This window comes from Engystomops pustulosus, chromosome 10 (assembly GCF_040894005.1).
Source record: "Engystomops pustulosus chromosome 10, aEngPut4.maternal, whole genome shotgun sequence".
Lineage (NCBI taxonomy): Eukaryota > Metazoa > Chordata > Amphibia > Anura > Leptodactylidae > Engystomops > Engystomops pustulosus.
The window spans coordinates 103,561,804-103,575,898 of NC_092420.1; the positions used below are offsets into that span (position 1 = coordinate 103,561,804).

Sequence of the window (14,095 nt, forward strand, 5' to 3'; positions counted from 1 at the left end):
CACACACACACACGTCACACACACACACACGTCACACACACACACGTCACACACACACACACACACACACACGTCACACACACACACACACGTCACACACACACACGTCACACACACGTCACACACACACACGTCACACACACACACACGTAATACACACACACACGTCACACACACACGTCACACACACGTCACACACACACACGTCACACACACACACGTCACACACACACACGTCACACACACACGTCTGGGTCCGGGTTACACATCAGACAAATGACTAGGACCTCGACTCCCAGCATCACGGTTTTCTTGTTTTCATGTTGCGGTGAGTCGGATGAATTTCTCTTTGTTGCTCCTGGAAGTCTCAGCCGGCAGTTCCCGGGGTGCACCAGGACTTACCTGAGTTTGGGTACACGCAGCCTTTGCCGTTCTTCACATCCACCACCCAGGTCGCCTCCTTCCCTCCAGGTCCGTCCTTCACCTTAAAGGCAAAGACTCCCCCGATCTTCTTCACGTAGAGCTCCCCCTCCTGGAAGAGAAGGAGATTACAGCCAGGGGCGGGGCCAGGGGGAGCCACAGATGGAGGCGCGGGGGGGGGGGGGAGAGGGGGAGCCGCAGGGGGGAGCCGCAGGGGGGAGAGGGGGGAACCGCAGGGGGGAGAGGGGGAGCCGCAGGGGGGAGAGGGGGAGCCGCAGGGGGGAGAGGGGGGAGCCGCGGGGGGGAGAGGGAGGAGCCGCATGGGGGAGAGGGAGGAGCCGCATGGGGGAGAGGGAGGAGCCGCATGGGGGAGAGGGAGGAGCCGCATGGGGGAGAGGGAGGAGCCGCATGGGGGAGAGGGGGAGACGCAGGGGGGAGAGGGGGGAGACGCAGGGGGGAGCCGCAGGGGGGAGACGCAGGGTGGCGAGGGGGGAGGGAGACCTGGCACCTCCTCTTATCAGCTAATTGATTGTCAGCAGGAAGGTTTTGCAGCAGCTTCGGTTGTGAGCGGAGAACTCATGAGATTACGGGTCCGGTCGGCGTGTGATGGGTTAATCCGGGTCGCGTCCCTTACACGGGCTCATCCGTGATTTTAGTGGATGGCTCCATCCCTTGTAGTTTGACCCTCGCCTTAGTGACGACCTCCCACGAGGGGGGTCAGGGTCGCCCCTTTCCATACAATGTGGGGGGGGGGGGTTCCCAGGAGTTCTGGGCGTCTCTTATTTTGGGCTTTTACCCCTGGATTACAGCAGTGATAACAGAACCTGGGTTCATCGGGTCACTGACCTCTTCCAGCTTCTTCCCGATCTCCTGGAAGACGTACGCGGCCTTGAAGCCGTCCCCGGCGCTGGTCGGGTTCAGCTGGATACGGCCAGAACTGAGGAGAGAAGGATTCGGATTATTCGGGAGATTCCCCCATTGTCCTGCGTCCTGATCCGTGTTCTGAGCCGCAGATCATTTCTTATACAGGAGCAAAACCCAAACCCAAAGCGCAAGCGTTCCCCCGAAGCCAGAACCGCACAGCCCCGCCCCTTAAAGGGATTTTTCCCCCTTATGGACAGGCCGGGGCCCTGACCTCTGACCTTCGGGGGCCCTGACCTCTGACCTCCGGGGCTCAGCTGTTTCCATAGTGGCCATCAAGCAGCGCAAATTCTGATCCTGGACCCTATACCCCCCGGGGGCAGCAGGGGGCGGTTCTTGTGGGGGACACAAGAGCTTACACTCTATGAGGATGAGGGAGGACACAAGAGCTTACAGTCTATGAGGATGAGGGGGTGACACAAGAGCTTACAGTCTATGAGGATGAGGGGAGACACAAGAGCTTACAGTCTATGAGGATGAGGGGAGGACACAAGAGCTTACAGTCTATGAGGATGAGGGGAGGACACAAGAGCTTACAGTCTATGAGGATGAGGGGAGGACACAAGAGCTTACAGTCTATGAGGATGAGGGGGTGACACAAGAGCTTACAGTCTATGAGGATGAGGGGGTGACACAAGAGCTTACAGTCTATGAGGATGAGGGGGTGACACAAGAGCTTACAGTCTATGAGGATGAGGGGGTGACACAAGAGCTTACAGTCTATGAGGATGAGGGGTGACACAAGAGCTTACAGTCTATGAGGATGAGGGTGTGACACAAGAGCTTACAGTCTATGAGGATGAGGGGGTGACACAAGAGCTTACAGTCTATGAAGATGGGGGGGCACAAGAGCTTACAGTCTATGAGGATGAGGGGGTGACACAAGAGCTTACAGTCTATGAGGATGGGGGGGCACAAGAGCTTACAGTCTATGAGGATGAGGGGGTGACACAAGAGCTTACAGTCTATGAGGATGAGGAGGACACAAGAGCTTACAGTCTATGAGGATGAGGAGGACACAAGAGCTTACAGTCTATGAGGATGAGGGGGGTGACACAAGACCTTACAGTCTATGAGGATGAGGGGTGACACAAGAGCTTACAGTCTATGAGGATGAGGGGTGACACAAGAGCTTACAGTCTATGAGGATGAGGGGGGACACAAGAGCTTACAGTCTATGGAGGATGAGGGGGTGACACAAGAGCTTACAGTCTATGAGGATGATGGAGGACACAAGAGCTTACAGTCTATGAGGATGAGGGGAGGACACAAGAGCTTACAGTCTATGAGGATGAGGGGAGGACACAAGAGCTTACAGTCTATGAGGATGAAGGGGAGACACAAGAGCTTACAGTCTATGAGGATGAAGGGGAGACACAAGAGCTTACAGTCTATGAGGATGAGGGGGAGGACACAAGAGCTTACAGTCTATGAGGATGAGACACAAGAGCTTACAGTCTATGAGGATGAGACACAAGAGCTTACAGTCTATGAGGATGAGACACAAGAGCTTACAGTCTATGAGGATGAGGGGAGGACACAAGAGCTTACAGTCTATGAGGATGAGGGGAGGACACAAGAGCTTACAGTCTATGAGGATGAGACACAAGAGCTTACAGTCTATGAGGATGAGGGGAGACACAAGAGCTTACAGTCTATGAGGATGAAGGGGAGACACAAGAGCTTACAGTCTATGAGGATGAGGGGGAGGACACAAGAGCTTACAGTCTATGAGGATGAGGGGGTGACACAAGAGCTTACAGTCTATGAGGATGAGGAGGACACAAGAGCTTACAGTCTATGAGGATGAGGAGGGACACAAGAGCTTACAGTCTATGAGGATGAGGGGGTGACACAAGAGCTTACAGTCTATGAGGATGAGGGGGTGACACAAGAGCTTACAGTCTATGAGGATGAGGGGGTGACACAAGAGCTTACAGTCTATGAGGATGAGGGGGTGACACAAGAGCTTACAGTCTATGAGGATGAGGGGGTGACACAAGAGCTTACAGTCTATGAGGATGAGGAGGACACAAGAGCTTACAGTCTATGAGGATGAGGAGGGACACAAGAGCTTACAGTCTATGAGGATGAGGAGGACACAAGAGCTTACAGTCTATGAGGATGAGGGGAGGACACAAGAGCTTACAGTCTAGGAGGATGAGGGGAGGACACAAGAGCTTACAGTCTATGAGGATGAGGAGGACACAAGAGCTTACAGTCTATGAGGATGAGGGGAGGACACAAGAGCTTACAGTCTATGAGGATGAGGGGAGGACACAAGAGCTTACAGTCTAGGAGGATGAGGGGGTGACACAAGAGCTTACAGTCTATGAGGATGAGGGGGTGACACAAGAGCTTACAGTCTATGAGGATGAGGGGGTGACACAAGAGCTTACAGTCTATGAGGATGAGGAGGACACAAGAGCTTACAGTCTATGAGGATGAGGGGGTGACACAAGAGCTTACAGTCTATGAGGATGAGGAGGACACAAGAGCTTACAGTCTATGAGGATGAGGGGGTGACACAAGAGCTTACAGTCTATGAGGATGAGGGGAGGACACAAGAGCTTACAGTCTATGAGGATGAGGGGGTGACACAAGAGCTTACAGTCTATGAGGATGAGGGGGTGACACAAGAGCTTACAGTCTATGAGGATGAGGGGGTGACACAAGAGCTTACAGTCTATGAGGATGAGGGGGTGACACAAGAGCTTACAGTCTATGAGGATGAGGGGGTGACACAAGAGCTTACAGTCTATGAGGATGAGGGGGTGACACAAGAGCTTACAGTCTATGAGGATGAGGGGGTGACACAAGAGCTTACAGTCTATGAGGATGAGGAGGACACAAGAGCTTACAGTCTATGAGGATGAGGAGGGACACAAGAGCTTACAGTCTATGAGGATGAGGGGGTGACACAAGAGCTTACAGTCTATGGAGGATGAGGGGGTGACACAAGAGCTTACAGTCTATGAGGATGAGGGGGTGACACAAGAGCTTACAGTCTATGAGGATGAGGGGGTGACACAAGAGCTTACAGTCTATGAGGATGAGGGGGTGACACAAGAGCTTACAGTCTATGAGGATGAGGGGGTGACACAAGAGCTTACAGTCTATGAGGATGAGGAGGACACAAGAGCTTACAGTCTATGAGGATGAGGAGGGACACAAGAGCTTACAGTCTATGAGGATGAGGGGAGGACACAAGAGCTTACAGTCTATGAGGATGAGGGGGTGACACAAGAGCTTACAGTCTATGAGGATGAGGGGGTGACACAAGAGCTTACAGTCTATGAGGATGTGGGGGTGACACAAGAGCTTACAGTCTATGAGGATGAGGGGGTGACACAAGAGCTTACAGTCTATGAGGATGAGGGGTTACACAAGAGCTTACAGTCTATGAGGATGAGGGGGTGACACAAGAGCTTACAGTCTATGAGGATGAGGGGAGGACACAAGAGCTTACAGTCTATGAGGATGAGGGGGAGACACAAGAGCTTACAGTCTATGAGGATGAAGGGGAGACACAAGAGCTTACAGTCTATGAGGATGAAGGGGAGACACAAGAGCTTACAGTCTATGAGGATGAGGGGGTGACACAAGAGCTTACAGTCTATGAGGATGAGGGGGTGACACAAGAGCTTACAGTCTATGAGGATGAGGGGGTGACACAAGAGCTTACAGTCTAGGAGGATGAGGGGGTGACACAAGAGCTTACAGTCTAGGAGGATGAGGGGGTGACACAAGAGCTTACAGTCTAGGAGGATGAGGGGGTGACACAAGAGCTTACAGTCTATGAGGATGAGGGGGTGACACAAGAGCTTACAGTCTATGAGGATGAGGGGGTGACACAAGAGCTTACAGTCTATGAGGATGAGGGGGTGACACAAGAGCTTACAGTCTATGAGGATGAGGGGGTGACACAAGAGCTTACAGTCTATGAGGATGAGGAGGTGACACAAGAGCTTACAGTTTATGAGGATGAGGGAGGACACAAGAGCTTTCAGTCTATGAGGATGAGGGGTGACACAAGAGCTTACAGTCTATGAGGATGAGGGGTGACACAAGAGCTTACAGTCTATGAGGATGAGGGGTGACACAAGAGCTTACAGTCTATGAGGATGAGGGGTTACACAAGAGCTTACAGTCTATGAGGATGAGGAGGACACAAGAGCTTACAGTCTATGAGGATGAGGGGAGGACACAAGAGCTTACAGTCTAGGAGGATGAGGGGAGGACACAAGAGCTTACAGTCTATGAGGATGAGGAGGACACAAGAGCTTACAGTCTATGAGGATGAGGGGAGGACACAAGAGCTTACAGTCTATGAGGATGAGGGGAGGACACAAGAGCTTACAGTCTAGGAGGATGAGGGGGTGACACAAGAGCTTACAGTCTATGAGGATGAGGGGGTGACACAAGAGCTTACAGTCTATGAGGATGAGGGGGTGACACAAGAGCTTACAGTCTATGAGGATGAGGAGGACACAAGAGCTTACAGTCTATGAGGATGAGGGGGTGACACAAGAGCTTACAGTCTATGAGGATGAGGAGGACACAAGAGCTTACAGTCTATGAGGATGAGGGGGTGACACAAGAGCTTACAGTCTATGAGGATGAGGGGGGGACACAAGAGCTTACAGTCTATGAGGATGAGGGGGGGACACAAGAGCTTACAGTCTATGAGGATGAGGGGAGGACACAAGAGCTTACAGTCTATGAGGATGAGGGGAGGACACAAGAGCTTACAGTCTATGAGGATGAGGGGAGGACACAAGAGCTTACAGTCTATGAGGATGAGGAGGACACAAGAGCTTACAGTCTATGAGGATGAGGAGGACACAAGAGCTTACAGTCTATGAGGATGAGGGGAGGACACAAGAGCTTACAGTCTAGGAGGATGAAGGGGTGACACAAGAGCTTACAGTCTAGGAGGATGAGGGGGTGACACAAGAGCTTACAGTCTATGAGGATGAGGGGATGACACAAGAGCTTACAGTCTATGAGGATGAGGGGGTGACACAAGAGCTTACAGTCTATGAGGATGAGGGGGTGACACAAGAGCTTACAGTCTATGAGGATGAGGGGGTGACACAAGAGCTTACAGTCTATGAGGATGAGGGGAAGACACAAGAGTTTAAAGTACATGGTTGTTATGACTACGTATAGGTTGCACTCTCCTATAGGGTCACATGATAAGCAGTTTCCCATAATGCAGCGGTGGCTCTGGGTTATAGGTCAGGGAGCAGCATGTTATGCGCCACCGCACGTCCTCCCCTCCCTGGGGGCAGCAGTATGCAGGAGGCCATTGCTGTATACCCCCGATGTATGCAGGAGGCCATTGCTGTATACCCCCGATGTATACAGGAGCACATTGCTGTATACCCCCGATGTATACAGGAGGCCATTGCTGTATACCCCCGATGTATGCAGGAGGCCATTGCTGTATACCCCCGATGTATACAGGAGCACATTGCTGTATACCCCCGATGTATACAGGAGCACATTGCTGTATACCCCCGATGTATACAGGAGGCCATTGCTGTATACCCCCGATGTATACAGGAGCACATTGCTGTATACCCCTGATGTATACAGGAGCACATTGCTGTATACCCCCGATGTATACAGGAGCACATTGCTGTATACCCCCGATGTATACAGGAGCACATTGCTGTATACCCCCGATGTATACAGGAGCACATTGCTGTATACCCCCGATGTATACAGGAGCACATTGCTGTATACCCCCGATGTATACAGGAGCACATTGCTGTATACCCCCGATGTATACAGGAGCACATTGCTGTATACCCCCGATGTATACAGGAGCACATTGCTGTACACCCCCGATGTATACAGGAGCACATTGCTGTACACCCCCGATGTATACAGGAGCACATTGCTGTACACCCCCGATGTATACAGGAGGCCATTGCTGTATACCCCCGATGTATACAGGAGGCCATTGCTGTATACCCCCGATGTATACAGGAGCACATTGCTGTATACCCCCGATGTATACAGGAGCACATTGCTGTATACCCCCGATGTATACAGGAGGCCATTGCTGTATACCCCCGATGTATACAGGAGCACATTGCTGTATACCCCCGATGTATACAGGAGGCCATTGCTGTATACCCCCGATGTATACAGGAGCACATTGCTGTACACCCCCGATGTATACAGGAGCACATTGCTGTATACCCCCGATGTATACAGGAGCACATTGCTGTATACCCCCGATGTATACAGGAGCACATTGCTGTATACCCCCGATGTATACAGGAGCACATTGCTGTATACCCCCGATGTATACAGGAGCACATTGCTGTATACCCCCGATGTATACAGGAGCACATTGCTGTATACCCCCGATGTATACAGGAGCACATTGCTGTATACCCCCGATGTATGCAGGAGGCCATTGCTGTATACCCCCGATGTATACAGGAGGCCATTGCTGTATACCCCCGATGTATACAGGAGCACATTGCTGTACACCCCCGATGTATGCAGGAGGCCATTGCTGTACACCCCCGATGTATACAGGAGGCCATTGCTGTATACCCCCGATGTATGCAGGAGGCCATTGCTGTATACCCCCGATGTATACAGGAGGCCATTGCTGTATACCCCCGATGTATACAGGAGCACATTGCTGTATACCCCCGATGTATACAGGAGCACATTGCTGTATACCCCTGATGTATACAGGAGCACATTGCTGTATACCCCCGATGTATACAGGAGGCCATTGCTGTATACCCCTGATGTATACAGGAGGCCATTGCTGTATACCCCCGATGTATACAGGAGGCCATTGCTGTATACCCCCGATGTATACAGGAGGCCATTGCTGTATACCCCCGATGTATACAGGTGTGTAGTAGTGCACCCCCCTCTCACCTGGCGGCAGAGTCTGGGAATCCCATCTTGTATATGGAGACCACCACGGCGCCCCCCAGTCCGATGTTGTGCTGTAGGGCGATCTGAGCTCCTGGGACTTGTCTCTTCCCGGCCTGACCCCGGAGCTGCCAGCAGAGCTCAGCACACTGCGCCAGACCTGCAGCGACACAAGGGAAGAGGCCTGAGCTTCCGGCTCCTCAGCGCACCCTACCTGCACCCGGCGGTACTGCAGCACCCTTAACCCCTCACTGCCCAACGTCAGACCAGAAGAAACCGCTGGACTTACAGCCATTACCCCGATGAGGCAGGGAACGGGCGGCACATGTGGGGGGGGGCTGTGTTATAATAGGGGGGGGGAAGGATCATCTGAGCCCGGAGGAATTACAAGGGAAACATTGTTATACAAATGGATAAATAATAACGCTGACATCTAAGTGATACAATGTATAGAACGAGACAGGAGCCACAGAGCGAGCAGTAACATCATGGACAAACTGACAACAAAAACACCACACAGGACACACACAGCGCACCCTGCACACACACAGCGCACCCTGCACACACACAGCGCACCCTGCACACACACAGCGCACCCTGCACACACACAGCGCACCCTGCACACACACAGCGCACCCTGCACACACACAGCGCACCCTGCACACAGAGCGCACACACACAGCGCACCCTGCACACAGAGCGCACACACACAGCGCACCCTGCACACAGAGCGCACACACACAGCGCACCCTGCACACAGAGCGCACACACACAGCGCACCCAGCACACAGAGCGCACACACACAGCGCACCCTGCACACACACAGCGCACCCAGCACACACACAGCGCACCCTGCACACACACAGCGCACCCTGCACACACACAGCGCACCCTGCACACAGAGCGCACACACACAGCGCACCCTGCACACAGAGCGCACACACACAGCGCACCCAGCACACACAGCGCACCCTGCACACACACAGCGCACCCAGCACACACACAGCGCACCCTGCACACACACAGCGCACCCTGCACACACAGAGCGCACACACACAGCGCACCCAGCACACACACAGCGCACCCAGCACACACACAGCGCACCCAGCACACACAGCGCACCCAGCACACACACAGCGCACCCAGCACACACAGCGCACCCTGCACACACACAGCGCACCCTGCACACACACAGCGCACCCAGCACACACACAGCGCACCCTGCACACACACAGCGCACCCTGCACACACACAGCGCACCCAGCACACACACAGCGCACCCAGCACACACACAGCGCACCCAGCACACACACAGCGCACCCAGCACACACACAGCGCACCCAGCACACACACAGCGCACCCTGCACACACACAGCGCACCCAGCACACACACAGCGCACCCAGCACACACACAGCGCACAAAGCACACACACAGCGCACCCAGCACACACACAGCACACACACAGCGCACCCAGCACACACAGCGCACCCAGCACACACACAGTGAACCCTGCACACTAAGCGCACCCTGCACACACAGCGCACACAGGACACACACAGCGCACCCAGCACACACAGCGCACCCTGCACACAGGACACACACAGCGCACACAGGACACACTGCACACACACACAGCGCACCCTGCACACACACACAGCGCACCCTGCACACACAGCGCACCCTGCACACACAGCGCACCCTGCACACACAGCGCACCCTGCACACACACACAGCGCACCCTGCACACACACACAGCGCACCCTGCACACACACACAGCGCACCCTGCACACACACACAGCGCACCCAGCACACACACACAGCGCACCCAGCACACACACACAGCGCACCCAGCACACACACACAGCGCACCCTGCACACACACACACAGCGCACCCTGCACACACACACAGCGCACCCTGCACACACACACAGCGCACCCTGCACACACACAGCGCGCACCCTGCACACACACAGCGCACACAGGACACACACAGCGCACCCAGGACACACACAGCGCACCCAGGACACACACAGCGCACCCAGGACACACACAGCGCACCCAGGACACACAGCGCACCCAGGACACACACACAGCGCACCCAGCACACACACAGCGCACCCAGCACACACACAGCGCACCCAGCACACACACAGCGCACCCAGCACACACAGCGCACCCAGCACACACACAGCGCACCCAGCGCACCCAGCACACACACAGCGCACCCTGCACACACACAGCGCACCCTGCACACACACAGCGCACCCAGCACACACACAGCGCACCCAGCACACACACAGCGCACCCAGCACACACACAGCGCACCCAGCACACACACAGCGCACCCAGCACACACACAGCGCACCCAGCACACACACAGCGCACCCTGCACACACACAGCGCACCCAGCACACACACAGCGCACCCAGCACACACACAGCACACCCAGCACACACACAGCACACACACAGCGCACCCAGCACACACAGCGCACCCAGCACACACACAGTGAACCCTGCACACACAGCGCACACAGGACACACACAGCGCACCCAGCACACACAGCGCACCCTGCACACAGGACACACACAGCGCACACAGGACACACACAGCGCACACAGGACACACTGCACACACACACAGCGCACCCTGCACACACACACAGCGCACCCTGCACACACACACAGCGCACCCTGCACACACACACAGCGCACCCTGCACACACAGCGCACCCTGCACACACAGCGCACCCTGCACACACAGCGCACCCTGCACACACAGCGCACCCTGCACACACACACAGCGCACCCTGCACACACACACAGCGCACCCTGCACACACACACAGCGCACCCAGCACACACACACAGCGCACCCAGCACACACACACAGCGCACCCAGCACACACACACAGCGCACCCTGCACACACACACAGCGCACCCTGCACACACACACAGCGCACCCTGCACACACACAGCGCGCACCCTGCACACACACAGCGCACACAGGACACACACAGCGCACCCAGGACACACACAGCGCACCCAGGACACACACAGCGCACCCAGGACACACACAGCGCACCCAGGACACACACAGCGCACCCAGGACACACACAGCGCACCCTGCACACACAGCGCACCCAGGACACACACAGCGCACCCAGGACACACACAGCGCACCCTGCACACACAGCGCACCCAGGACACACACACAGCGCACCCTGCTCCACCCCCCCGCTCCCCCCCCATACATACATCCGGGTGACAGACGTGTATGATACACCCTGCTCTATCCCCCCCCACCCCCCACAAACCCATGTGTGAACGCGGCCTGAGGGCTGCAGCTGTCGCTCTCCGGGACTCGCCTGATACTTCTTCATCTAATAGATGTGATGTCAGGATTGTCCTCAGTGTCCCCAGTACGTGGGGTCAGCAGCTTGTTGTGCCCCTTGACCTCTCCTGACCTAAGGCCACGTATACAGAACTTCTCCGGAGTCAGCACCGGCCGCTCTGCCCCATCTTACAGATTTATCTCTGGTGTCCCGGTATCTGATGTGTCCGAGGTGTAAAGTCCCTGCGTCTCCATCAGGCACAGAGATAAAAGGGGAACAAACTCCATCGCGTCCCATAAACCCGGAGATAAGAGCTGAACCCTCCATGTGTGTCTGGTGTACAAGGCCGGGGTTATAGGTCATTGTAGCGTTCAGCGTAATATGGAGTAAAGGTTATAATTACAAAGACTCGGGGCCACAGGGCGAAGCGTGGAGGGGCCTGAAACAGCCTGCGGAGGGGGCAGGGGTAACTAGGAGAGGCTGCTGTGTGACCGGAGAATACGGAGGGGGCAGGGGTAACTAGGAGAGGCTGCTGTGTGACCGGAGAATACGGAGGGGGCAGGGGTAACTAGGAGAGGCTGCTGTGTGACCGGAGAATACGGAGGGGGCAGGGGTAACTAGGAGAGGCTGCTGTGTGACCGGAGAATACGGAGGGGGCAGGGGTAACTAGGAGAGGCTGCTGTGTGACCGGAGAATACGGAGGGGGCAGGGGTAACTAGGAGCGGCTGCTGTGTGACCGGAGAATACGGAGGGGGCAGGGGTAACTAGGAGAGACTGCTGTATGACCGGAGAATACGGAGGGGGCAGGGGTAACTAGGAGCGGCTGCTGTATGACCGGAGAATACAGAGGGGGCAGGGGTAACTAGGAGAGACTGCTGTATGACCGGAGAATACGGAGGGGGCAGGGGTAACTAGGAGCGGCTGCTGTATGACCGGAGAATACGGAGGGGGCAGGGGTAACTAGGAGCGGCTGCTGTATGACCGGAGAATACGGAGGGGGCAGGGGTAACTAGGAGCGGCTGCTGTGTGACCGGAGAATACAGAGGGGGCAGGGGTAACTAGGAGCGGCTGCTGTGTGACCAGAGAATACAGATCCCTGGGGGCAGGGGTAACTAGGAGCGGCTGCTGTGTGACCGGAGAATACGGATCCCTGGGGGCAGGGGTAACTAGGAGAGGCTGCTGTGTGACCGGAGAATACGGAGGGGGCAGGGGTAACTAGGAGAGACTGCTGTATGACCGGAGAATACGGAGGGGGCAGGGGTAACTAGGAGCGGCTGCTGTGTGACCGGAGAATACGGATCCCTGGGGGCAGGGGTAACTAGGAGAGACTGCTGTATGACCGGAGAATACGGAGGGGGCAGGGGTAACTAGGAGCGGCTGCTGTGTGACCGGAGAATACGGATCCCTGGGGGCAGGGGTAACTAGGAGAGGCTGCTGTGTGACCGGAGAATACGGAGGGGGCAGGGGTAACTAGGAGCGGCTGCTGTGTGACCGGAGAATACAGAGGGGGCAGGGGTAACTAGGAGAGACTGCTGTATGACCGGAGAATACGGAGGGGGCAGGGGTAACTAGGAGCGGCTGCTGTATGACCGGAGAATACGGAGGGGGCAGGGGTAACTAGGAGCGGCTGCTGTATGACCGGAGAATACGGAGGGGGCAGGGGTAACTAGGAGCGGCTGCTGTGTGACCGGAGAATACAGAGGGGGCAGGGGTAACTAGGAGCGGCTGCTGTGTGACCGGAGAATACGGAGGGGGCAGGGGTAACTAGGAGCGGCTGCTGTATGACCGGAGAATACAGAGGGGGCAGGGGTAACTAGGAGCGGCTGCTGTGTGACCGGAGAATACGGATCCCTGGGGGCAGGGGTAACTAGGAGCGGCTGCTGTGTGACCGGAGAATACGGAGGGGGCAGGGGTAACTAGGAGCGGCTGCTGTGTGACCAGAGAATACGGAGGGGGCAGGGGTAACTAGGAGCGGCTGCTGTATGACCGGAGAATACAGAGGGGGCAGGGGTAACTAGGAGCGGCTGCTGTGTGACCGGAGAATACGGAGGGGGCAGGGGTAACTAGGAGCGGCTGCTGTGTGACCGGAGAATACGGAGGGGGCAGGGGTAACTAGGAGCGGCTGCTGTGTGACCGGAGAATACGGAGGGGGCAGGGGTAACTAGGAGAGGCTGCTGTGTGACCGGAGAATACGGAGGGGGCAGGGGTAACTAGGAGCGGCTGCTGTATGACCGGAGAATACAGAGGGGGCAGGGGTAACTAGGAGCGGCTGCTGTATGACCGGAGAATACAGAGGGGGCAGGGGTAACTAGGAGCGGCTGCTGTGTGACCAGAGAATACGGAGGGGGCAGGGGTAACTAGGAGCGGCTGCTGTATGACCGGAGAATACAGAGGGGGCAGGGGTAACTAGGAGCGGCTGCTGTGTGACCGGAGAATACGGAGGGGGCAGGGGTAACTAGGAGCGGCTGCTGTGTGACCGGAGAATACAGAGGGGGCAGGGGTAAC

General features: G+C 55.9%; 1 protein-coding gene across 1 annotated transcript in view; it reads right to left on the reverse strand.

The window, feature by feature from the left end:
* The window catches only part of SCP2 (sterol carrier protein 2), a 47,880-nt gene that overhangs the window by 4,148 nt on the left and 29,637 nt on the right, over nucleotides 1-14,095 (reverse strand). Inside the window, exons 4-6 of the mRNA XM_072127194.1 lie at nucleotides 8,257-8,413; nucleotides 1,267-1,357; nucleotides 403-532 (exon numbers count right to left, since the gene is read on the reverse strand). Of these exons, the coding sequence (XP_071983295.1) occupies nucleotides 403-532; nucleotides 1,267-1,357; nucleotides 8,257-8,413 (378 nt within the window). The remainder of the gene's footprint in view (nucleotides 1-402; nucleotides 533-1,266; nucleotides 1,358-8,256; nucleotides 8,414-14,095) is intronic.